The 24062-nt window shown below is 50.9% G+C and overlaps 1 protein-coding gene across 1 annotated transcript in view; it reads left to right on the top strand.

The window, feature by feature from the left end:
- The first annotated feature begins 1994 nt into the window (after positions 1–1994).
- Positions 1995–24062, top strand: part of LOC122387531 — a 31913-nt gene continuing 9845 nt past the window's right edge. The window contains exons 1-3 of the mRNA XM_043377795.1: positions 1995–2655; positions 22060–22220; positions 22650–22851. Coding sequence (XP_043233730.1) covers positions 2583–2655; positions 22060–22220; positions 22650–22851 — 436 coding nt within the window. The 5' untranslated portion in view covers positions 1995–2582. The remainder of the gene's footprint in view (positions 2656–22059; positions 22221–22649; positions 22852–24062) is intronic.

The following is a 24062-nucleotide window of genomic DNA, read 5'->3' as shown; positions in this document are numbered from 1 at the left end:
CCGTTACGAGACGCAGAGATTGGTACCCGATTTTAAGGTCCTAGGTCAACCGGTGACCTCTGAGGTCAGGTCAAGTGCCCCAGGGTACGGTTCAGTTTTTGGTGAATAACTTCGCAAAAAACGGCCGCAGAGCCGCGATTTTGGCAGCATCGTGTTCGCCTTGATCAGGCGCGTCGAATGATATACTTTTTGTCCGGGTCAGGTCAACTTGGGGTGTTGACCTCAGGTCAAGGTCAGGTCAGCACCCCCAGGTCACGAAGTTGGTCAAAAGAGGTCATGTCGCATATCATTCGATTCGGCAGGTCTTCCTGAGTCCATTGGTGGCTTTCCCGACTCGCTAGCTCAATTTGATCGGGAGTTATTGACGAAAAACTAATATGACCTTGATGACGTCATAAATGACGTCACGGAAGGTCAACATTGCAAAAGTGACGCATCTAACCTTGCAAGGAGTGCATAAAATCACGATTCTGTGTGCTTGAGATAGTTGGAGATCGTTCCCGGGGCCAGAATAGCAGTTTGAATTTTTCCCCATTGACTTATAATGGTGAGGTCACGAAAATGACCTGACCTCATATGACCTTTAGGAAAAATCCGAGATATACAAGTTGTGAGACTCATAATGGATACTAGATCCTGCAAGTTTCATTTCCCTGTGACATCTCCTCTGGCAGTGAGGGCGTTGCGAAGTTGCGACATCTGAAGACCGTGCAGAGGTTCACTTATGACGTCATAGGTCAGTGACCTGACCTGACCCAAAAATGCGGTTGGTGTCAAAAGATGCGGCTTGGATCAAAGGTCAGGTATGCCAAGTTTCAGCTCTCTATCGCCAACGTGTTCGGAGCTATCGCGAAAAAACCCTATGGGGGGGGCGGCACCCGTCCCCCCCCTCGGCCGGCGAGGGTTAACATTGACGTCGGACCTTTACATTATTCGCATTGTATGTATCACCAGTATCCCTTATAAATTGGATGTTGCATTAACTGCAACAATATAACCTCGTTCAGACGGTATAAGTGGTGCACTGTACTGCATAATGTATATGGATTATGCAGGTTTTTATGAAACATTTTGAATGAACAAAGATGATAATTGTTGATGACTTCTTGTCATTGCTTTGCTAATGAAAACAATGTTTCTATCAATTCGAACGGCCGGCCGTCGTGCGTCCAACGCTACCAATGCATAGGTGCCATGAGGGTTGCCTACGCTGCAGGGGACTACGGCTGGTGCATTGCGGGTTAGCATACCTCTCAGGCAGCCGCTGCTGTCGACACGGCTGCTGTCTGCTAGTGGTCGCAGCCGTGGGGCTGGGCAGTCAACAATGAACAAGAAGCCCGTCTAACATAAAAGTAAAAACATTGGAAACTTTTTAACCTAATCCAACCTTTAGACCAATTAGTTTGGCCTCAACCGACTTTCATCCTGACTAATTACATTTGTCGAGCTTAAAGCTTTGATCAGATGATTTTCTAGCCGTCATGAGGTGTCGACAACCAGCTTATCTTGTAATGACCGATCGACATGGGATGAAAGAGATTTGTGAAAGAAATAAACCTTCCCTGACACTGCACTACATCACGGATGGCCGTCCCACGCACTATCGCTTGTAAGACCACACTGGTTCAGTCTCAACCCGGCTCACCTTTTCCAGACTATAACGGCCTCTGCTTCTACTTGGGAAATGTCGTGAAATTCTACCACACTACAGCACACACTAAAAATACGAACATAAAACTCTTGTTGTTGTTGGAAATCTTTGGTCGCTGCAATCCTTCCGTAAATTAATGCCTCAATCGCAGTGGCCTGCAGTTTAAACTATCGCTGACGCTCGGTATCGGCGACGGTGACGGGTTTCCAATAGGGTGGACAGGTCGGCGCAGTGGTCGGCGACGGCGAGCATTTCATTGCATTAGCCGCCCTCCCTCCCCGCCCCGCCCCTAGTTTCGTCGGCACCGTCGCGCCGTCTGGCCCCGGTGCGGCTCGCGGTCGTCAGTCGGTCCGTGGTGGACGAGGGGGACGCGTCGCAGGAGCTCACTCCGTGGTCGCTGCGCGCCGGAGGACCCCGGCGGGAGTAGCGCGTGTGCAGTGAGGACTGAGACGCAGTGGAACATACGGGACAAGAGTGCGTAGTGAGGGTCGTGCATTCAGATTGCGGAAGTGACTGAATGCTTGAGGGAAAACAAGCGAGGAACAACTTCCCTGTGTTCTGAATGCTCTATCGTCTTGATATGCGCTAAGTGGCAGCCTGATAATGCACTTTCCAAACTAGTCACATTATGTTGCAACGCTGAAATTCAGGCTTAATTGCCAAGTCATAAAGATCAAGTTTCGCTACTGATACCAAATTTATTTAACGGTGCTATTGTTATTACAAGATCATCTCTTCTGTGGGCCAGACATTGTCAGACGCTGCAAAGTAGACCAGACTTTGTCAGTCTACCTCAGATTTCCGTATTGCACTGCGTGCTCCACGACCCTCTGGCCGCGGGCGCCCACGGCGGTCCTTGATGCGGCGTGCCGTCTGTCTGGTGGTCTGCCCCCGCGTCTGGTGACCGGGCTGGGTCTCTGGCGGTGTCGCCATGGCAGTCCTGCGGAGACGCTGCACCTGGCCACAGCTGGCTCTGCTGGCCGTCCGAGTCATATCCTTAGTGGGTAAGTGAGTCCACTCCCCGTAATGAGAGTGCGTGATTAGAGGCCCTTTACGTGTCCGACCGAAAACCTCCATCGTGGCACATCGTGCTCAGTTTCGACGTTAATAACCATCAGCGTTACTGACACATTGCATTTATCATTCCGGTGAGCCTCGGGGCAGGAACAAGAGTTTGATATCTACATTATTGGTTCCGGGCCGCTTTCATCCACTCAGTGGGACAGTGTAAGGCGGGCCCGCGCGCGGACAACCGTGGACAGTGGACACCAGACGTTTTAGCCACGTTTTACCTTCAGTGTTATATTTTCTTGCGTACAAGCTGCATTGAAATTCCAGCCTTCTGTTGACTATATGTGTTGGGTAAACGTTGTTGCTGTATTTTTGCTCTCATCCAGTCGCGACATTTCGTTTTATTTACTTTCATTCCCTTTTGCTGCCTCTGCAACTTGTTCTGTGTAGTCCCGAGAGGAAGGGAGGCATTCATTGAGTGTCATTCAACGTGAGCGTAAATACGAAGCGATAAAGCTCCGGATGCTCGCTAATTTAGACGGGAGCTGACGTAGAAGCATTCGCTGTGCCACCACATTGACACGCTGGTATAAATCCAAGGGCAGCGGCACACATATCGCCGCCGCCGAGGATGCCGTGCGCTCTGGCCATAGACATTGCTGTCACGGCGGCCAGAAACGGCAGCGGATGGCCCGGAAAGGCCCCTCGGCAGCCATTCGGACGTCCCGGCAGTGCGCGTGTTTAGCGCCGGCCAACTCTGCTCGTTCATTTTAGCGGTAGACTGCCGCATTAGCAGGCGGCGCACTCACAGGGGGCAGACAGACGCAAACACAAACACAAACACACAGTCTACACTGGGAAACTGGGAAACGTGTCTTATAATCGGAGTATATAATGCACGGAAAGATAATGCTGCGACAACACTGGCTTTTAGATTCCGTTGATGTGTTGTGAAGGAAGTACAATTTCAGCTTCCCTCTCTACAGGATAAAAAGGTCAGCCACTCCAGAGTTGCATTCAGTACTCACCGGAAGCTATAAAATCTGTCCCGATACAGGTGGCATTTGCATTTGCTCTGTTCCGGATGGGGTCAGCCGAGCTGATTGAATCTGCAGAGCCAGCCGAAGTAAAGCAGCACAGGTCGCTCAGTAGAATGCATGGCAGGATGCAGCGGGGTGTGGAAGGGTGCAGTGGGTGCGACGGGGATACCTCGACGTAAGCTGACCGGTGCACGGGCTAAAGGTCGGTAATATTGCAGGGCGCTGCAGTAAGCGCTATTATGGCTGCAGGTAAAGGTGAGGTGCGCCACTCCGCCGCCCACTACCTACCGCCCACCGCTCGCCGCCCACCGCCCACCGTCCACCGTCTACCATCTACTGTCCACTGTTCACCGTCTACTGTCTACCGTCCAATTTCCACCGCCGCCCGCCGCCCGCCGTCTGCCGCCTGGCTAGTCTGGCTGCCAGCGCCAGCCGCTTCCCGCCGGCCGCTCCGCCGCTGAAGCTGGCGTGTCCCCGCGCGTACCTATCCCGGGCGCGGAGCGGGGGCGCAGCCCGATTGGTGGCACTATTCAGCCGTGCCGAGGTTGTGCTGCTGCCCCGGGCCGGATATTGGCGGCCGGGGCGCCGCTCACCCGTGATCGAGCGCCCGTGCCGCCCCCACTCACCAGTACCCGGTGACCCTCAATCCATTGCCCTGTGACCCCGAAGAAAATCTCAGAATCCAGTATCCAGTACCCAGTAAGGTGCTCCCCCCTAATGAGTATCCGGTGGCGGTGACCATTAAAGGGACTGTCCCACCTTCAAAAAATTGCTTTGATATACTGTTCTTGTGTTGCAAGACATAGATTAGGGGCCCCTGTACACGAAATTGGCAAACATTCGGTCCATAGTTGGCTAATTGTTTAAAAATTCCAATTTAAAGCTTTTGGATCGATTACGTCATATGATTGTTTTTTTATCGGGCAAAGTTTTTTTCCTAGCTGCCAAATCGGTGGCACAAAGTTTTGTTACGCTTCTGCCGCGAATAGTACAAACATTGCGCATGAAATCAAAACTCAGGAAATTGGTATTTTAGTAACATGCATGGTAACATGTTCAATGTTCATGGAAAGGATTGAAATAAAAATTGGAAAATTGAAGCTTGAACTTTGCCAAGAAGAAGGTCGCAAACTGCAAAGAATATCAACAAGGCCTTATTTATCATTTTTAAAAGATTATAGAATGCTCCCTAATAAGCAAAAGCAAGATATTGATGTTTGATTATTGATGCTGCCCACAATGTCTTGGGCACATGGATGATGGAAGTGAGCTCAACTTCAATAATCAGACCTAAGAATCACAATGGATATAGCCATGAGCCAGACTGCAAAGTATGGCAATTTTGTCCAGATGTCAGTGCAGACTCCTTCGTCTGGTGCGGATTTAAGTGTGGTGCGGTGTGGATTTGGTTTGGTGTGGTGCAGATTTAGTGTAGCGGGGTGCGAATTTGGCTTGCTGTGGTGCAGATGTGTAGCATTGTGGGGATTTGAGGTCAGTGCAGATTTTGACTGGCCATTTTGGGGTTTGGTGCATTTTTTGTGTTCTCTCAGCCCCCTTTGGTGTGAATTTTCTGGCTCAGTTTGCAGGGTTTGTGTCAATTTTGAACTTAGGCCAGTACTCCTTGGCGACCTGCGAGCCATACTCTGCAGTACTGGCCTGGGCCCATGAGCAAAGTAATATATATAATATAGTCTGTTCAAGATTCAATATAATAAGTCTGCAAAACACATTCCAGCAATTGTAATTGAAGCAGAATGAATTGTAGTGACCTGCATTTGTATTTTTGTTGTGTCTGTGCAAAATAATAAATATGCCTACTTATTGGAAAAATCGTGGCCTTTCAGCACATTTGGCAGAGTTGTGTGACTCTGATTTAGTGGCTAATGTGGAACGCAACGAGCTGCGGAACAAGCTTGAATAGCATTTTGCCTCAGGGCTATCTGCCAGAAACATTTCATCTGCATGAATTTATCTACAGGCAAGTCTGACAAATTTGTGGATTAACTGGGGACCTTGTAAGCCTGCATATTAAATTCTAGCCTACCAGCTCAGCCCTATCCTCAGTTTCAGCATTCAGCATGATAACAGTTCTGATCAAGTTCTGATTGTCACCACTGAGACACCAATGGAGTCCTCTGAAAGTTTGCCTTTTAATTAAATTATTTGTAAGAGTTTCAAGCTATATTTAGACCAAACATTTCACTCTCAAAGATCTGCGACCTACCCCACTCGTCCAGTAGGATGCCTGGCGCGCAAACAGTCCAGCAGTGAGCTGCCAGCCGGCACGCAGGGCAGCAGCAGGCAGCGGCAGCAACGGCAACTGGTGAACACGTCTTGGACTGCAGCCACGACATAATCTAGGGTAGCGTCTATTCAATTTGTCCATGTACAAGTCCCAAAGCTCCTGCCCGAGGTGCCCGAGGTTGCGCAAGTCAGGGAACTGACCACCTCCAGCCCAGGCGTGGTTCACTGACTCAAGATATTTCAACTGACCAGTCAGAGTTCATGTTTTGCAACTTTTATCCAAGTTATTTGTAATTGTAATATTCTAAACTGAATTTTAGGCATGACTTCATTTTTCAAGAGCTACAAAGAACACACCTTCCCTGTGCAGCACGTCTATTGTCCTAACATTAGTCACATAGTTGCAAGAAGCGACTTGAATGCGGAACCTGCCTGTTTTGAAGCCCTGTTGTCTGTTGGGTGACACTGCACAGAGGTAAGGATGGGGTGTGATTTTGCTGCTGTTTGTCAGGTGCAATATGTGTGTCAATGATCACAAAGTACTCTAAGGTTTAAAAAATGCACAGCATGGCCTAACAAAGCACATTACCTAGGTTTTGACAAGCAGCGCAGCGACTGTGGTACAAAGGCCCAGTCCTGGTCCCATGCTCATGTTAGTAGCTGGATCTGCTCCCAGGAAACAAAGGTAAAACACTATTGACAGCTTTAACCCTCGCCCGTAAACGGCGATCTGCCACCTTCGCCCATGCAGGGGGGGGGGGTTGGTGCGACCCCCCCCTTGGCGTTTGAAAACGGAGCGTCGTAGAGCTTAGCGGAAAAGACCAACGGATTGCTCTCGCCGAGATCTCGCGATTGGTGGTATATTTTTTGGTCCTAGGTCAACATTTGACCTACTTTTGACCGGTCAAAGGTCAAATTTTCGGAAAAATAGACTTTTTCAAATTTTCCGCGGCGATTGCGGCAAAACGGTGGGAGATATCGACTTGAAACCTTCACTATCGTGTTCCTTGATCAATTCTCTATCGTTTGGTATGTATTTCGTTTCCCTAGCTCTAAAAATGGCGCGTTGGGAGCGCCGGAAGTCGGCAAGGTCACAGTCGGCGGCAGAAATTCGAAAAATCAAAATTTAAATTTTTGAAATCTGATTGTATTTTTGGATTTGGGATGTCCATTTGCTCCCTATAGAAGCTAATATTGCTGCATATTCCCATTGAGGTGACAAGAATTAGCAAAATAGTGGTTCGGGCGCTTTTCAAAAATAGTACCGGACGCTGTTCCTCTTGTGACGTCATAGCTCCGTGACCTGACCTGACCCGGTCAAGTTTCTTATACCATATGATAGCCAATACTTGCCCCAACATGCATGGGAAGTTTCATCACGATCCATCAACCGATGTCCGTACCACCGGCAGGAAACCTCGGGCGTTGGCACTCAGTTTGTGAAAATCCGGCCGGAGGCTGTTCCCTTTGTGACGTCATAACTCCGTGACCTGACATGACCCGGTCAAATTTTTTTTTATCAAAAGATGCGCAAGGTTTGCCCCATAAGGTACCTAAAATTTGGCGGCGCTGCGCGCCGCCGTTTTTGCACTATTTCCGAAAAACCTCAGGGGGGGGGGGGGTTGCACCAACCCCCCCCTACATGGGCGAGGGTTAAGATGAAATCTGCAGGAAAACTAAGCCATCTATAAAATCTAACATAAGCTTAAAAGCGCAACAGAGCATTTCTGATTCAACGGGCAGCACTTCCGCTTTCATCCGCCATCAGCAACTCAGTTCAAAGAATGATGCATTACATCACTAAAATTTATTTCAAAATACCTCTGCATGGTGTTTACACAAACAACAGTTCTTTACTAGACATGGTCGACCTCAGGCCACCCACACTTCAGCAAACAGGGTATTATCAATGTTTAACGGCTCAAGGTTAGTCCTCTTGGATGTTCAGAAATAAAAAGGTGAACATTCATTGTCTCTTCCTTAGTTGTCACCATCAATAGATTGTGGACTCCTCAGAGCATGTCTTGATTATGGAGTTGAAACAGCAGTGAGCAAATCATTTATGATTTTGATACTATGATTAATTTCAGTGAGTTGCACACTTGAACTTGACACCTGCCATTGATAAGTTCATGGCTCTTGCATTTTTCAGTCACATGTAGGACGGCCTCTTAAATATTTAAATACAAAAATAAAAATACTGCTAGAATTAGAAGACTATTAGAATTAGTTTGGCATATCAATTTAGGTAATTTTCCACCTCGTGGCGCCGGGCGCTGTTCCAAGAGGCGTTGTTATTTTTCAAGGTTTCAATAAAAAACAAGTCGACAGATACAAAAACTTCGGAAAAGGCGGAAACGTCACAGGTTTTAAGTGCCAATACCAATACATTGTGGCACTTATTTGCACAGATGTCAAAATCAAACACGAATTTATTTGCGATGAAGTAATTGCTGGAGAAACGGTTTTCACGACTCTGATTTTCAAAGAACGCCCATCAAGATGGCTATCTCAACTCAATTCTAATGTTAAGGTGGGACAGTCCCTTTAACTCATTACCCAGTGACCCTTAGAACAAATCCCAAAATCAGTACCCAGTATCTAATGCCATGTTCCTTACAAATCAGTGCCCGGTGCCACCAAGCCCAATACCCAGTGACCCCCCCCCCCCCTAGAAAAACTCCCGAATCAAGTGTCCACTGCTCAGTACCGTGTTTCCACTAAAACCAGTGCCTGATGACCCTCATTTCATTACCCCTGGACCCTAGATCAAGCACCAGAACCTGGTCCGTGCAAAGTGTCCCACCAACCATTGCCCAGTGAACCCCACACCATTATCCCAGAGACCGGTATATGGTGCGAACCTGCAGAACCCAGTGCAGTGATCCTAGAAACCAGAACTCCATGCACGGAGTTTTCCTCATCCAGAGCCTTCTGGAAGATAGCATGGTACTCGTACACTCCATATTTCGTGCACTCGCTCCTTTGCAATCCCACTAATGATTAACTCACGCTCGTGCAGCTCCACTCCTCAGAAAGCCGCACGCCGCAGCCCACTCTCCACTAATTCACATCCCGCTGAGACCCCGCAACTCGTTCCTCCTCGCCTCACCCCCGCGGTGTGGAGCAGCTCGACCCTGCTGGGGAACCCGCTCCCCGCCGCGCCGTACCGCGCACCATTGTTCCAAGCCAGTCGCCTTCTGCAGCTTAACGGCCACCAAACATAACACGCTCATAATTCTGCTCGACCGGCACGTCAGCGAAGATAGTGGGCTAGATCGATCATCGCTTTAATGTTTTCATGACGTCATATGCGTCATAACTCAGCGCGCCCCTATGTACGGGTAATGCAACATATTGATAGATCGACAACAGAAATGAAAACATAAATCTCGCGAATCGCTTGCATTGCGCTCAAAGCTTGTGCAAAGTATGTAATTACGGCCATATCAATTTTAAGTTGCATGTCAAAGACAAGACGTTAAAGGCATGGTGGGAAAGGAACTGAAATGAAAGTGCTGGGTGTGTGTTTACAAAATGCCAAGCAATAACCTGAGACAAGTCATTCGAACGCATATAGCAAAGAAAGTTCCTTGCACCTGTTCCGATCCACTTGCTAATAATGGCTTAGGTTATGGCATGTTAGCTACTTACTATCTTAGCTGTAGGTACATATAAGGTAAATATATAGGTAAATACGAGCACTACGTTGTATTTTGAAATAGGTAGGCATATGACTTTATCAACTTTGACTCCATGTTCCGTTGCAGTAGTGTTTATACATATAATTATAATATTGGAAAATAAAGAATGAAGTGGTATGCTCCTTGACAAGCATGCATGATCGGACTATTACATTCGACATCATGATCCATAAACCGAATATGAATACGCCAGAAGTCTTACATGCAAACATGTGTGCGTGTACCAACCAACTAAACTCAATGTTGCACCTTTGCAATTACCATCTAATAAAAGGTAAAATGATTGACATTGCTAACAACCCAAGCCCATTCTTAGCGCAGTCATATATAACAAGTCTTATTCTATTTTCAATCAGCAACAAGTTTGTCAAAATATGTAAGCAACCACTTTAAGCATTATCTGCTTCAAAAAAGTATGGTTTTTCAACCGAACGTCTGTTATAACTATTATAGTGCATGTATGGCCTAAACTTTTGAATTCATTTTAAAAGGGGAAAAAACGCAAGAATATGTCACATATGTCACATATGTCACACCTGTCTATTGATAATCCTCAAGTCTGTTACTGTGTTGTGAAAAGAGTAGCCCAAAAATGACTTCGGCGGTTCATCTATAAATTCCAATAAAGTCTAATCACTTCTAAGGTTTTTTTAAGACGTGTTATGCTAATGTGAGTTCTAATGACAGTTCTAGTGTTCTAATTACAGTTATATATCCCGAAAAAGTGTTCTAATGACAAATTCTCTGTCGTGATGCTTAATAAATTTGGCCACAATTGGCCTCGATAAGGAGGTAACATGCATGCAGAGGAAACCAATTAAGTCACGCACTTTGTTAGGCTGTTTGTTTCCCAATTCCTCGTGTCGGTTGCGGCGTGAAAGATAAGCATCAACTGTTTTAGTGACGAATTGGGTCCTATGGCTGGTGGTGAAGTAAGTGACTAAGTAGCCAGTACCTTTAAATATTTTATATGTGATTCTGGTGTAACGATCTTTTTCATCGTTTTTTTTCCCTATAGTCGCGGGCAACAAGGCAACTCAATCAGTGATTAAGTTGTCTACAGCCCTTTTAGCTACGAAATTCGTTTTTAGGGCTATTGACGTCTAACGACTAGTATGTCCGCATGCGTACCTCAGCCTGCTTTTTCGAACACTGACGATAGATGGCTACGAGTCACATTGCTGGGTCTTCTAGACCACAAACATCGGATCACCGATTGCATGATTGTCCACCTCCGGTTCCCTGGAATGTGATTGCACTGCGAGAAATCGAACCATCATTTTCCAGCTGTCACCCAGTCTAATAACGCTCCGGCGGAGGCCGCTACTGGACGGCGTTATACTGTCCGGTACCAGTTGCATGGACGCTAACATACCACATCGTGCCTGCGGTTACAGCCCATGAACGGTTGAAAGGTCGTTCTGTCAGCTGAATCGCCCTTTAGCGAAACGATGCATGTTCAAGAGCGGCTGACATGACATGATGCGTGCGCGCTGCGACTTACAGTTCTGGGTAAATTCATGTCGATGACAGCACGACAGACCCTCGATTTATGGAACCATGGTGCTACAAAGAAGACAAAGCTGCGGCATTAGCCCAGGGTTTGCGCCTTCGCGTTTCCTGTGTGGCGTCACGCGAGCGGCGGATTTGTCACTAACTCCAGTTTCGGCGAAACAGCGCCACCAGCGTCAATCGCGGCGTGACTTTAACATCCGCCTAACGGCTGAGCGAGCTCGTTGGCCGTCTGTGAGGGCGCCGCGGAGCCGCTGACCCGGCGGCGGCCTGGTCGCGGCGGCAGCGGGCCGGCATCCCGGCGGCGGTCTATCATCATTCCGGAGTGGATTGGGCTCGTCTTGTTGAGTTTGAGTAGCGCCACAGCCGGCAGTAAAGGTGCGCGCGGCTCCTAAAGCGGGGCGAGGCCGGCCGGCGCGCCCCGCTGACCTGTCGTCATCGCCCGCGGCACGGTCACAGGACGGTGCCGGCGGCCGTCCCTCGTGACCGGCCCTCTCCCGGCCGCCGCCGCCGCCGGGAGAGGGTGGTGGAGCGGTAAGGGCCCGCACATGGCGCCGCACAGTAGGGCGTCGTGTCCGGCTTATAGGAAATGTTCCCTAGGGTTGAAGGGGGGAGCAAGTATGACGATGAAGATTCGAAAGGGTTATGATAAAACAGGACTGACGCGGATGCACTCTCGCTTTCTCAGAACGACCACTGGCAAAGAACGAAGAGGACAAGCATCTGCTACGGTTACACGAGTCCAGGAGCCATTTCAGGCAATATGCTCGAAGCTGTCACGTATAAAGCACGTACTTACATTCACAAAAGACCAGTATGTTCCTCAAAGCCAGCGGTCCAGCGGCTGTCCAGGGCCTAAGGCATGGCTCAATAGAGACCTCAGATATAGCAAACGGGCAGCTGTCCCATGAGAGCCATCAGTCCACCGGCTGTCCTGGAACCAGTGCAGCAGTCCGGCAGCAGGCTCTGACTCTATGTAACCTCTAACGCAGACGCGCCCCCGTGCCGGTTTCTTGCGATTGATTATTCGAGCCCAGTGAGATATTGGGTCCGATTTAGACAGAGCTGGCTCATCCCGGTTTTCTTCGAATCAGAGCAGCTGGCGCGGCCGGCGACGCTGCGGCCCGATCCCTGGGGTCGCCATTGATTGAGACCCGGCTGGCCTGCGTGAATGATGACAGGGCTCGCCGCTCCACGTATAAAAGGAAACACTTTCGGACCGTTTTATTTTTAACTTGAGCTCTTAGGTCTAGTGGAGATAGCTATATCCAAATATTTGTTGAGGAGAGAAAACTGGAGCTTCCGCTGATAAGCAATGCATGGAAAATGCAAGGATATTGCATATGAAATTGCACAGCTATCTCATTTTGTTACCTAAAGGCAAAAAACATCATTCAAAGGCCCCCAAACGATTCCATCAAGCATACTCATGTTTTAAAAATGTTATCGAAGATAAAGAGTTTTTAGTTTGCTCGTCTTCGAAAGCAATTGTTGTACCGCCGGCCGCGCCAGCTGCTCTGGTATCTGACATCCTTTTCGAAGAAATGCTGCTGTTTGGCTGGTTCCTTTTCTACGTTAGACAGATGTCGGTATTTTACCGTAAAAGGAAAAACATGACTGTTCAAAAAAGAGACATATGAACGCTGGACAGCCCACATTAAATTGGATGACACCACCTCTCGGAGCGTAGCGGAGCCCATTAGACTGTTTTACTTCCTTGAGTCAATAACATTAGCCGGGGCGGCGCACCGCCGGCTGTTTGCCCTTCGGCCGAGTGATACAGGCCGAGTCGACGACCTATGCATATCCAACCGGGCGTTCATAACCGAGCCACCAATGCAGGCCACATTAGCTTGAGCGGACTGACGCCGCGTCGGCCGGCCGCTCGGCCCGTCACGCCGGCCCGTCGGGGCGCCAAACACAGCCGTGAAATATTCACACCCAAACCGCCGCGGTCACTCATCACGACACCGCAGCACGGGCGGGGACGGGGGCGGCGGCGGCGGCGGCGGCGGCGCCGGCCGTTTGGCGCAGTGCCGGTCGGAAATGGCTCCGCACGGACCGCCGGCTGGTGGCCAGTCCTGAGTGGCCGCATTACTCAGGTCGCCGCGCCACGCTGCTAACAGTTGCACAGGCTGTGTGCGGAAACTACACACCGTACCTTGCTCATATAGCAGCGGCGAACATCATTAGAGGTAAGGTATGCCGTGAAACAGGTGTGGACTAATAACACCGGGTAATTTGTCAAGTAAGTTCCTCAAGATGAAGTGGTGCTGGGTTCGTATGTAGGGGCTGGTTAACCGGGTATATGAAGACGCGCCCTCACATGGATACACCAGCCAGGATAGGCGCCGGCAGCTTACACTCTCCTACCCCCGCTACGGACTCGGACTGGCATGGCGCGCAGCTCTGCCCCCCCCCCGCCCCGCCCTATCTGCAGCCATACGCACTCCATCGCCGCGGGTCGAGCCGACGTGTCTGCGTTAAGCAGCCGGAACGGCGTCGGAGCCGCCGCAGTCGTCTGTACCGCGCCGTAACAGTCACCGATATGTGCGTCGCACGTCGCAACGGTCGGCGTCGGCCCAGGGCTGCGCCGTCGCTCCGATGAATAATAGGTTGGGCGTAATACCCGGGGGCAGTCTCCGGCAGCGGTGCCGTGTGCCTCGGCGGCTGGCATTTAGGGCGCAGGCCCCGGGGGCCACAGGCGAGATATCCGTCCACCGGCCCCGCAGTGGACGGCGGCGAGCGGGCCGAGGTGGCAGAGCGAGGACAGAGTGAGGACAGAGCGAGGACAGAGGGAGACAGAGGGGACAGAGGGAAGATAGAGTGAGGCAGGGAGAGCAAGGACAAAGGTGGGACGAACTGGTGAACAGCGGTAGTAAATGATGACATGGAACGGTGTACCGGAACAAAGGCCTGGACAGGAAGGAGACAGATTGAGAACAAATTGAAAACAGCGTGACCAAGGAGAGGGAAAGAGGGACAGAGGGAGCGAGGGGAGAGAGTCAGAGCGGGGGAGGACAAAGGACGGACCGCCATGACCACGTTGCGTGTTACCGGCGGGGCGGGGTCGGCGGCCGGTGCCGCGCGCCCGCCACCAATTACACCATGCTGTGAATAAACAAGGTGTGACGGAGCGCGGGGCCGGCTGGTGGGCGGCCGAGGAGGGCAGCTCGGACAGCCGCCGGACGCGCCAGGTCACCGGGGCAGTCACCATCAGCTAATGGACGCCGGCCGGACTCCGGATAGGCGCGCAGCCAGCAGGATTGGCGGGGAGGGGACGGGAGGTGCCTGGGGACTGGGGTCGGCGGGACAGACCTCTGGGACAGACCGGCTCTGAAGATTGGCGGCGGCTGGGGACAGACCTCCGGGGCAGACCGGCTCTGAAGATTGGTGTCGGTAGGGGCTGTCAGGAATGGCTATTCCTGCTCAGTGTTGTGTCCCCCCCGTTGTGTGGCGCTGGGTGCGCCTCTGCCCTTCTGTGGTGCTGGGCGCGCCTCTGCGTGTCTGACTGACCGGTCGGCCGGTCGCCGCCGGCCCGGCGCGCGGCGGAATACAGTTGGATAGCCGAGTCCGAGGCGTTTGGAACGGCGTGTGGTACGAGCCGGGCGAAGCCGAACCCACGGCTGGAATAGTGAGAGACGCTGACATGGTGGCAGCGTGGGCGTACTCACAGCCATGACGGACACAGTGAGTGTGACCGTGTCGGACTTCCCGTGTTTCGACGGGTCGACATCGGCGGAAGATTTTCTGACCCAGTGCAAGAGACTTGGTGATCTGGGATCACTGACGCCGGTGACTCTTGGCAAGGTGATCGCGGCACGATGCACGGGCAGGGCACTGCAAGTTGTCAACGAGCTGGAGGGCTGCAGTGGAGGACTGACGTTCGAGTCAATTTCGGAGGTTTTGCAGTCCCACTTCTCGTCTACACCAACGGCGGATCAGGCTGCAGTTCTGCTGTCTCGCCTTACCAAAGGCTCTCTCTCTGCTCGAGAATATGGTCAGAGAGTGAAAACTCTCGTGCGTCACGCCTGCCCAGAGTTCTTTTCGGGCGACCAAGTCAAGAAGATATGCGTACCGGCTTACGAGGCGGCGCTATACCGTCATTTCCTGGTGGGTCTCAGCCCTGGTGAGACCGCGCTGCTTTCTCGCATGAAGGCCACGACGTTCGAAGCTGCCATCAGGGAGCTAGTTCGAGAAGAAACTCTTACGGATTACCCGAATGATGGTGACACGTTTTCTACAGCTCACGTGTCTCGCGAAGACCGGCCCGCAGTGAGGTGGGCGTCTCCTGTTCGCCGGGTCCGGCCGGACGAGCCCGGCTGGAGTGAGCAGGGATCCCCTCCACGTGAGCGGTCCCGGGACAGTCGGGCAGGATACTGGCGCTCGATGGATGAAGAGCACGAGTCTGATGGATGGATGTCGTCCGGCGGCCGCGACGCGTCGCCGCGGTGGCGGTCTGGTGGTGATCGCCCCTGGCGTGGCCGCGGGCGCTCCCCGTCCGGCCGATCGCCGTCCGGGCGCGGCGCGCGGAGACCGAGCCGCGTCCCCGCTGGCAGGAGCCCGTCGCCTGGTGGGAGCCGCGGAGCCGACCGCGGGGAGGAGCGCCCCGGGCTGCGCGGCGGCGGAGCGGATCGGAGCAGCGACTTCGTGGGGGAGCGGCGCGGCGGCCGGGAGGGTCCTGCCCGGGAAGGTGAGCCGTATCGTTCCAGCTCGCCCGCTGGCGAAGCTCGCGTGCCTCGATGTTGGTCCTGTCGCGGCTGGGGACATCTCAAACGGCACTGCCCAAACGGGCGGGTGGCGGACGGGTGGTAAAATCGCTCCCTGTTGTCAGCACCGTCATTAATGGCTTCCAGGTACACGATTGTCTCATTGACTCGGGAAGCCAGATGACTCTTATTGACGCTAGGGTGCTGAACACGATCTCGCCTAACATTGAGCTGAATAAGCCTGTCCGCCTCGTGTCTGTTTCCGGACACAATCTTGATGTGATCGGTACCTGTTCCTTGAACATTCAGATGAGTGGTACTCCGAACTGTGTGTGGAGCTGTTGTGTTGTTAATGATTTGTCTCACGATTTAATTTTGGGTTTTGATTTTTTGCAGGCGCATCACGTTATTGTAGACTGTTCTCCCTCTGACGCGCCTCGTAGGATTAAGCTTAGAATTAGCAAGCCTGTGTCAGTGCCGGCGCAAACTGCCATGTGTATGAACATCAAAATCGACCAAAAGCTTTTGAATGACCGCGAGTATTTGATGATTGGGCAATGCTCGGACAATCTGGAGATACACGACTCACTTATTCAGCCATTTAGTGACCGAGAGATTCCGGTTTACGTTAGAAATAGAACAGATAGGCTAGTTACGCTACACAGGCGAAGTGTCATTGGTTTTGTTGAGTTGCTCGAAGGAGGGATTGATTTTTGTGATGAGTCTGACATCGCCGAGTCAGGTCCGGCGATGGAAAGTAACGCTGTTTCGGGTGATGACGGCCAGTTTTTGGGTGAAAGCACCGATGAAGTGCTGTCACGCTTCGAGATCGGGGACCAGGTCACGGGGAGGGAACGCGACGAGCTGGCGGCGCTCCTCAAGTCGCATTCAGGTGTCTTTTCAAGGAATTATGCAGACATTGGTAGTTATCGTGGTGAGGAAGTAGATTTAGAATTGCAGCCTGGTGCCCAACCACAGTTTGTGAGGCCGTATCCCATTCCCTGGGCGCGAGAGAGCCAGCTGCGATCTCAGTTGGACGATTTGCAACGTTGTGGGGTAATTGAGCAGGGACCGCCGTCTGATTGGAACTCCCCAATCTTGCTCATTCCCAAGGCTGGGAACCCCTCAGAGTACCGTATTGTGCAGGACATGAGGCGTATTAACAAATGCTTGTTGCCGAAAAAGTTTGTTTTTCCGAACATAGACGATTTTCTTTTTTCGTTGCACGGATGGAAGGTGGCTAGTTCACTTGACATCAAACACGCGTTTTGGAATTTGCGCCTTACCGAAGCATCCAGTCGTATTTGTGCCTTCCATACGCTTGGCAAAACTTTCTATCCCCAGAGAATGCCCATGGGCTGCATGCAATCCTCCTATTTTCTGCACATGGCGATGCACAAGATTCTGGGGGATATACCAGGCGTACATGTATATGCTGATGATGTGCTCCTGACGAGCGCCAGCATGGACGAGCACTATAAATTGCTGAGTACAGTTCTGGGTAGACTACAATCGGCCGGTTTGAAGTTGTCTCCCGGTAAATGCAGCATTGGAGTCACGCGGTTGAATTATCTAGGACATGAAATCACACCTGATGGGATCACGATCGCTCCCGACCGCATTCAGTGCATTCGAGATCTGAAAACGCCGAGGACCGTAAAGGAAGTGAAGAGGCTGTACGGATTTTTTTCCTGGTTCCGTAAATTCATTCCGTCGTTTTCGACTCTAGCTGCGCCCTTGGTTGACCTTTCGAATTCGCCCAAGTTCTACTGGAGCACTGAACTGGACGAGACATTCCAGGCGCTCCGTGAGGCGTTGATGACGGGACCAGTTTTGGCATATCCCAGACAGGGGGATCGATTTGTTTTGTACACTGACAGCAGCCTCTCTGGGTCAGGCCAGGTATTGTGTCAGATCCAGGATGGCGCGGAAAGGGTGATCGCCTACGGCGGCAGCAAATATAACCGAGCTCAGAGAAATTGGACGATTTTTGAGCTTGAAGTCTATAGTTTTATTCAGGGCCTCAGACGATTTTACAAGTATCTCGCGGGAGATGAGTTCACATGGTGCTGCGACTGCAAGAGCGCCCTTCAGATCCTGTCCAACCGTGACGAGTTAAATCCTCGTATCGCGCGCTGGAGGTCCTTCGCAGGTCAGTTTCAGTTTGTAGTGGAGCACCGCCGGGCTGTAGAAATGCAGCATGTTGACTTTTTGTCGCGGGTACACGAGGGCACGGTTGATGACGGTGCGGTTCGAGCGGCGGTTGAGCTCGCCGCGGGTGGGCGGCTGTCCGGTGACGGTACCGTAACCGTCGCCGAGCCGGCTGCTGCTGCCCCACGTGACGGTCAGGTGACGGGGCTGCAGCGGTCGGAGGGTGTCGGCGTGCCGCCGGTGGCACGTGACCATGACACGCGCGGCAGTGTCGCGATGCCGGCACGAGCTCGCGGTGTGGCGGCTCGCGCGCCGCTTGAGCATGTGACTGGCGAACGTGTTCCGGATGCGTCAACTTCCGGTTCCCATGACGTAACCGCGGGCGACTCGGTGGCAGGGGCCGACCGTGGCAGTCACGGAATCGAGCAAGCCTCGGATGGGACGGCTCCCGGTTCCCATGACGTAACCGCGGGCGACTCGGTGGCAGAGGCCGACCGTGGCAGTCACAGAGCCGATCAGAACGTTACAGTGAATGCAGTAACTGCAGATTGTCTTCTTGATTGCAACATTGAGCCGGCTGCTCTGATATGGCATCAGAAGCATGACAAACACTGCCGGGCTTTGGTTTTTCGGTTAAGAACAGGGAAATGGCCACAGTACTGTCCTCCTGCTCTGAAGCGGGAAAAGATAGACAATTTTGCATTGTTACATGGCATTTTGTACCGCAAGGCCTCTGATGGCTCTTTTCAGATTGTTTGGCCGACTTCTAAACGCTTCGAAATACTGTATCGGCATCATGATACTTCTACCGGTGCGCACTGCGGAGCCGATAAGTTATATGAAATTTTGACGAGAAACATCTGGTACCTCGGCCTGAGAAGGGATTGTCAGAATTATGTAGCGAGCTGCGCGCTTTGCGGTGCGAAAAAGGACGACAGGGGACCACCGCGCCCTCCTCTGTTACCGCAGGATCCGACCAGTCCGGGTGAAGTGCTGGTTATAGACGTGGTCCATATGCCTCAGAGTCGCCTGTCAGGCAAGACACTAGTTTTGACGTGCATCGATAAGTTTACTGGCTTTCTTACGTATTACCCATTAGGATCCGGAACCGCCGATGACATTACGGATGCTCTGTCCACTCATTTTTTGACATTCGGTCCTCCCCAGCGTATCGAAACGGATGCTGGTGCGAATATGAAAAGCGAGAAGGTGGCAGAATTGTGCAGATTTTGGGGTGTAGGTAGGAGACACGCTACTGGGTCGCACCACGAGGCTATCGGGAAATTGGAAAGGCGTCACAGAGATATAAAGCGTAGGGTTCGAACTTTATCGGCAACTTATGGTTCTGACTGGGAAGCACATTTACCAGCTGTGGTTTTTTCTTTGAATAATGAAGTGTCGTCGTCTCATGGATTTTCCCCATATTTCTTGTATTTTATGCGACATGTGAATTCTCCTGTTTCTCAGCTTATCTCTGCGCATGTTCCCAAATATTCGGAGGATTACATTCACGAGAAAATGCGTATGGTGGCTGGCACGCTCAGAGCGGCCCATGAAACCTTACGTGACAGCCAACGTGCCCAGAAGCGAGCGTATGATTTGAGGCATAGGGTAAGGGAGCCCACGTATCAACCAGGTGACCAAGTCCGGATACGGAACTTTGATGAGCGTAAGGGCATTCCCCGTAAAATGTGCAACCCATGGTCACCTGTGCACGTTGTGGTGGACTTGGTAGGAAGGCGTCATGTTGACTGTTTAGATCCGCGAACGGGAAGGACGCGGCGAACACATGTGATGTACTTGAAACCTGTCGTTAGCCGTGATGTGTATTAGTCATAAGTGTTTGTGGCGCATTTGCGGTCGCGAGGGTGCCCGGGAGGGGGAAATGTCAGGAATGGCTATTCCTGCTCAGTGTTGTGTCCCCCCCGTTGTGTGGCGCTGGGTGCGCCTCTGCCCTTCTGTGGTGCTGGGCGCGCCTCTGCGTGTCTGACTGACCGGTCGGCCGGTCGCCGCCGGCCCGGCGCGCGGCGGAATACAGTTGGATAGCCGAGTCCGAGGCGTTTGGAACGGCGTGTGGTACGAGCCGGGCGAAGCCGAACCCACGGCTGGAATAGTGAGAGACGCTGACAGGGGCTGACCTCTGGGCCATACGAGCACTGAAGGCTGGTCTCGGCTGAGACAGACTGTTGGGGCAGACGAGGTCGGGGCCGTTAAGGGTTTATGCCGTGCTATTTGTGGGCTTGTGATGGGCCGTCACGTAGCCTCATAGTGACTGTGTTGAAAGACAAGAGTGTTATCTCATAATTTATTGCAGGCATATGTTTTCTATGGCTTTCCACAATAAGCTTTCATGGCGAAATTATCTGCCCAGAATATCTGCATATTTGGCTAATGCGTATGCCTCCACTCACATTTATGTTTCCACCTTCTTTGTGACAGTTTTATTCACGATGCGCTGAGCGTATGCTTTATCAAACGCTCATGCCTCATACACTCAAATGTATGGGGGTCAAAGCCCAGACTTACGTCCCGCATTGTGTCATGTGTATCCTATGGGTAACGTCTGATAATTGTGACCATCTTGTGGTATAGCTCAGTCGTGTAACTTATATTGAAACACGTATGTACATAACTTATATGCACAAATGTCTGCATGACAGGTATATACGACAATGGTTTACCATTCCCTGAAGAAAGTGATAAGCCGTTATTAGGATAGTGTGACATGTTAACAAGTCTTGCCGATAATGGGGTTTGAATAACTCATCCGGAAAACAGAGCAACTGCAATCCATAGAACTCCACCCGACCTTGTAATGACTCCTGAGACATCGCTGCCGGGGGATAGGAGAATGTGACACGTCTAGCTTGAAGTATAACAGGACCTCATCATGGTTAACATGCTAAGATCTGCTAGGTCATCAGTTGTAACTGTCTGTTCAATACTTTGTTATGTAGAGCACTGTATACATTCTCAGTATCTTCAAACAAAGGCATATACAAAGTCAATTCATGAGCTGACCTGGAACATCCTACCTGCCAGTCGCCTGCAGGTTGTCCATATATACTCGATCGACACATGCTTACGCTCGCCACGATACGGGGGATCCACCGCCGGCGAGATCGGCGTGCTGATGGGGCCAATATGGCCCAGTGTCGCGGCCAGCTGCGACCCGTGACCGCGCCAGCGCCGCGCCGCGCCGACCGCCTGCCGCCGACGGGCCGTAGGCCGTGCTCTCACAGCGGTACGGCGCCGCCACGGCACAACGACGGCACACGACCGAGCTCGTTATAAATTCCGACTCTGTCGCAGACAGCGTCATCCGCCCGATGACGTTTTGAATTAATCATCGAGAGAGCGGCAGGGGGAGCGTGTTTAGGCATAAATTGACTGGCTCGGCCCGTATTGGCTTAATGCCGTGACATTGCGGTCTGCGACAGCCTGTCACGCGCGCGCTACAATAGATCCGCGACAGTGTGCGAAATTGAAACTGTTTCTGGGAGATATCTGAAGAGAGTCAAAGGCTTTATTATGCTTCCTTTTTTCTTCAGCGTTATCGTTACCGCCGGAATGATGGCGAGCAGAAAAGCCAGGATGTCTTGCGGCACAGTCTACCGCTCCAGTATTCTGGACTACGCTGCCTTGCGGTACAGTCTAACATTCCACTGTTCTGTAAAGGCGCGCTACCTCACCGGCATTGGTGGTGGGGCCCAATGCATCACAAATACATAGCTTATTTGCAGTGTTGGAACGGGATCATAACACGAAATGTTATATATTTATTGTTGTGTACTGTGAACATATGTAGGTACACTGTACATTCGTTGTCTAGAGTTTCATTTTACACCTGGCCTGTAAACAATGGAAAGAGTTCGCTATTTTATGGTGTAAAATAGCGCTGTTCAAAGCGTTTTATCAGCCCGTTTGACACTGAATTCCTGGTTTTACCCATACACTAGCTAAACCATCAACACTAGAAGCAAGCTCTGTCACACACCCCAGCGTGCAGTGACACCCCATCCCCTTTCTGTACGCAGGCGGCAGCGAGCACCCGTCACTGCTCGACCCGCCGATTGTGGTGCGAAACGGCACCAACGCGTCGGTGGTGCTCGACTGCGCCTACACACTTCCGCCCGACGACACGCTACTGCACGTCAAGTGGTTTCACATCCGCAGTGCCTACACCCTCGTCTTCCAGGTAAGACGAGGAGCCACACATCAGTCTTACCTCGTCTTCCAGGTAAGACTGATTGGTCTGTCGGTCTGTGAGGGACGCCTTACAGCTGCAGTGGTTAAGTTGGACGTTGAAGTGGTGTGCTGAAGTGCTGCGCATCAGCGTTGAAATAAGAGATAACGGTGATACTTCGATTGAAACACTGAGTGTCTGTTGTTCAAACGACTATTTTTATCAACACTTCTTGGGTAATTGGAAACCCGGATTAGTGCAGAGTTGGAGAACAGTCGTCAGATCAATATCTCAGTGGTTTAAAAAACATCACACATATATCATATACTCCCTTGTACTGCTGTCATTTGCTGCAATAGCCAATACACGGCATACGTATAGCGCTTATCACATGCAAGGAGTAGCTTGCGTTATCATTCATGTTTCACTTTCCGTTCACAGTGGATCTACGGCCAGCGACCGCAGGCGCTGGGTCCTCTCCGTCACAGGGTTAACCTCAGTTTCACGGCCTCGGAGACGGCCAACGAGCGGTACCGGGCGATGCAGATCCTCCGGCCGACCGTGGAGCTGAGTGGTCGCTACATGTGCAAGGTGACGTCCACTCGGCATGACTTCACGCGCCACAAGCGACTGGTGGTCTACAGTGAGTATAGGTGACGGTGGAGAGCTGATTCAGTGCATGAGGACTTGATTTATTGCATTGGGTCTTGATTCGTTGCATGTTGAGATTAAAATGAAAAGAAAATGAGGACATATGAGTGGTAGAACGTTGACGGATGTTTGAATGACAGAAGAATGCTTCATCAATAATAGATATAGAGAGGGTTGCGAGAGGAAAATTCGATTCTCAAACTAACTTTGCTCATTAGTGGCGCACAGTTTCCAAATCAATCTGAAATTAGGACAGAAATCATTCATCTAACTTTTGAGTTGATTACAAGTCGCGTGATTAATTATTGAGCAATAGTGAAATGAATTGTGATAGTATACTATTATGCATAGACATAGACACTGATGCGCCTGGACTTATTAATTGTTTTTTTTTTTGTATGAATTTTGTGAGAAATTTGCAAGATTTTGTTTGTTAGAAACCCAGTCCATCGTGTTTTAAACGTGATTTTTTGGCACATACGTAGCTACAACCGATTGATACCCGTTCGTTCCCAAACTTGGCGGTAAAGCCAATTTGTTAGTGAGATTTGGCAGAGCCCAGTCGTAGTATTTCGTGTCGTTCGCTGATTTTTAGCGAGGCCCGGGATCCTGTAGAGATTGCCTCTGCTGAGACGGGTCTGGTGATTGATGCCTTTGATCAGCAGTTCCAGTTAAACCACCTTGGATGGCGTTTTATATCGTCAGCTTATTAGAATCTTGAAAGGCCCAGATGGGATTTTTGTGCCTGATCAACCTTGGTTGATTTAATGTGACTGGCACTGAAAGGAATGACACGTTTGGTTTTGGATGGCCGAACATGGCTATAAATCCCTAGGAGATTTTGCCCATTTGGGTTGTTTCATTGCATAATATTGAAATGTCTGGCGTTGATTGTAACTTATAGCTTTTCTTTATGTGAAATTTAACTGTTTATGCAGGTTTAAGGTGAATCCTAGATCAAGAAGTGACCAGTTGCAATAGTTATAGTGGTGGCATGGCGGCATTTTACGGTGCTCTTTATTTCATTGATGAAACCCAGAAGCATTGTCGAAGGACGTGATTGTGACCTCTGTGACAGCTTTGTGTGTGCTTGCATTTTTGCATCACGAACAAGATTTGGACCTTTCTACACTTGGTCAGCCCGGTGGTGTAAATACATACGTATTTACAGAGGTCTATGGTCAGTGTAGGTATCAATATACC

Source organism: Amphibalanus amphitrite, unplaced genomic scaffold (genome assembly GCF_019059575.1).
Source record: "Amphibalanus amphitrite isolate SeventyFive unplaced genomic scaffold, NRLGWU_Aamphi_draft 000288F_arrow, whole genome shotgun sequence".
NCBI lineage: Eukaryota > Metazoa > Arthropoda > Thecostraca > Balanomorpha > Balanidae > Amphibalanus > Amphibalanus amphitrite.
This window is presented reverse-complemented; position numbering and strand designations above follow the sequence as displayed.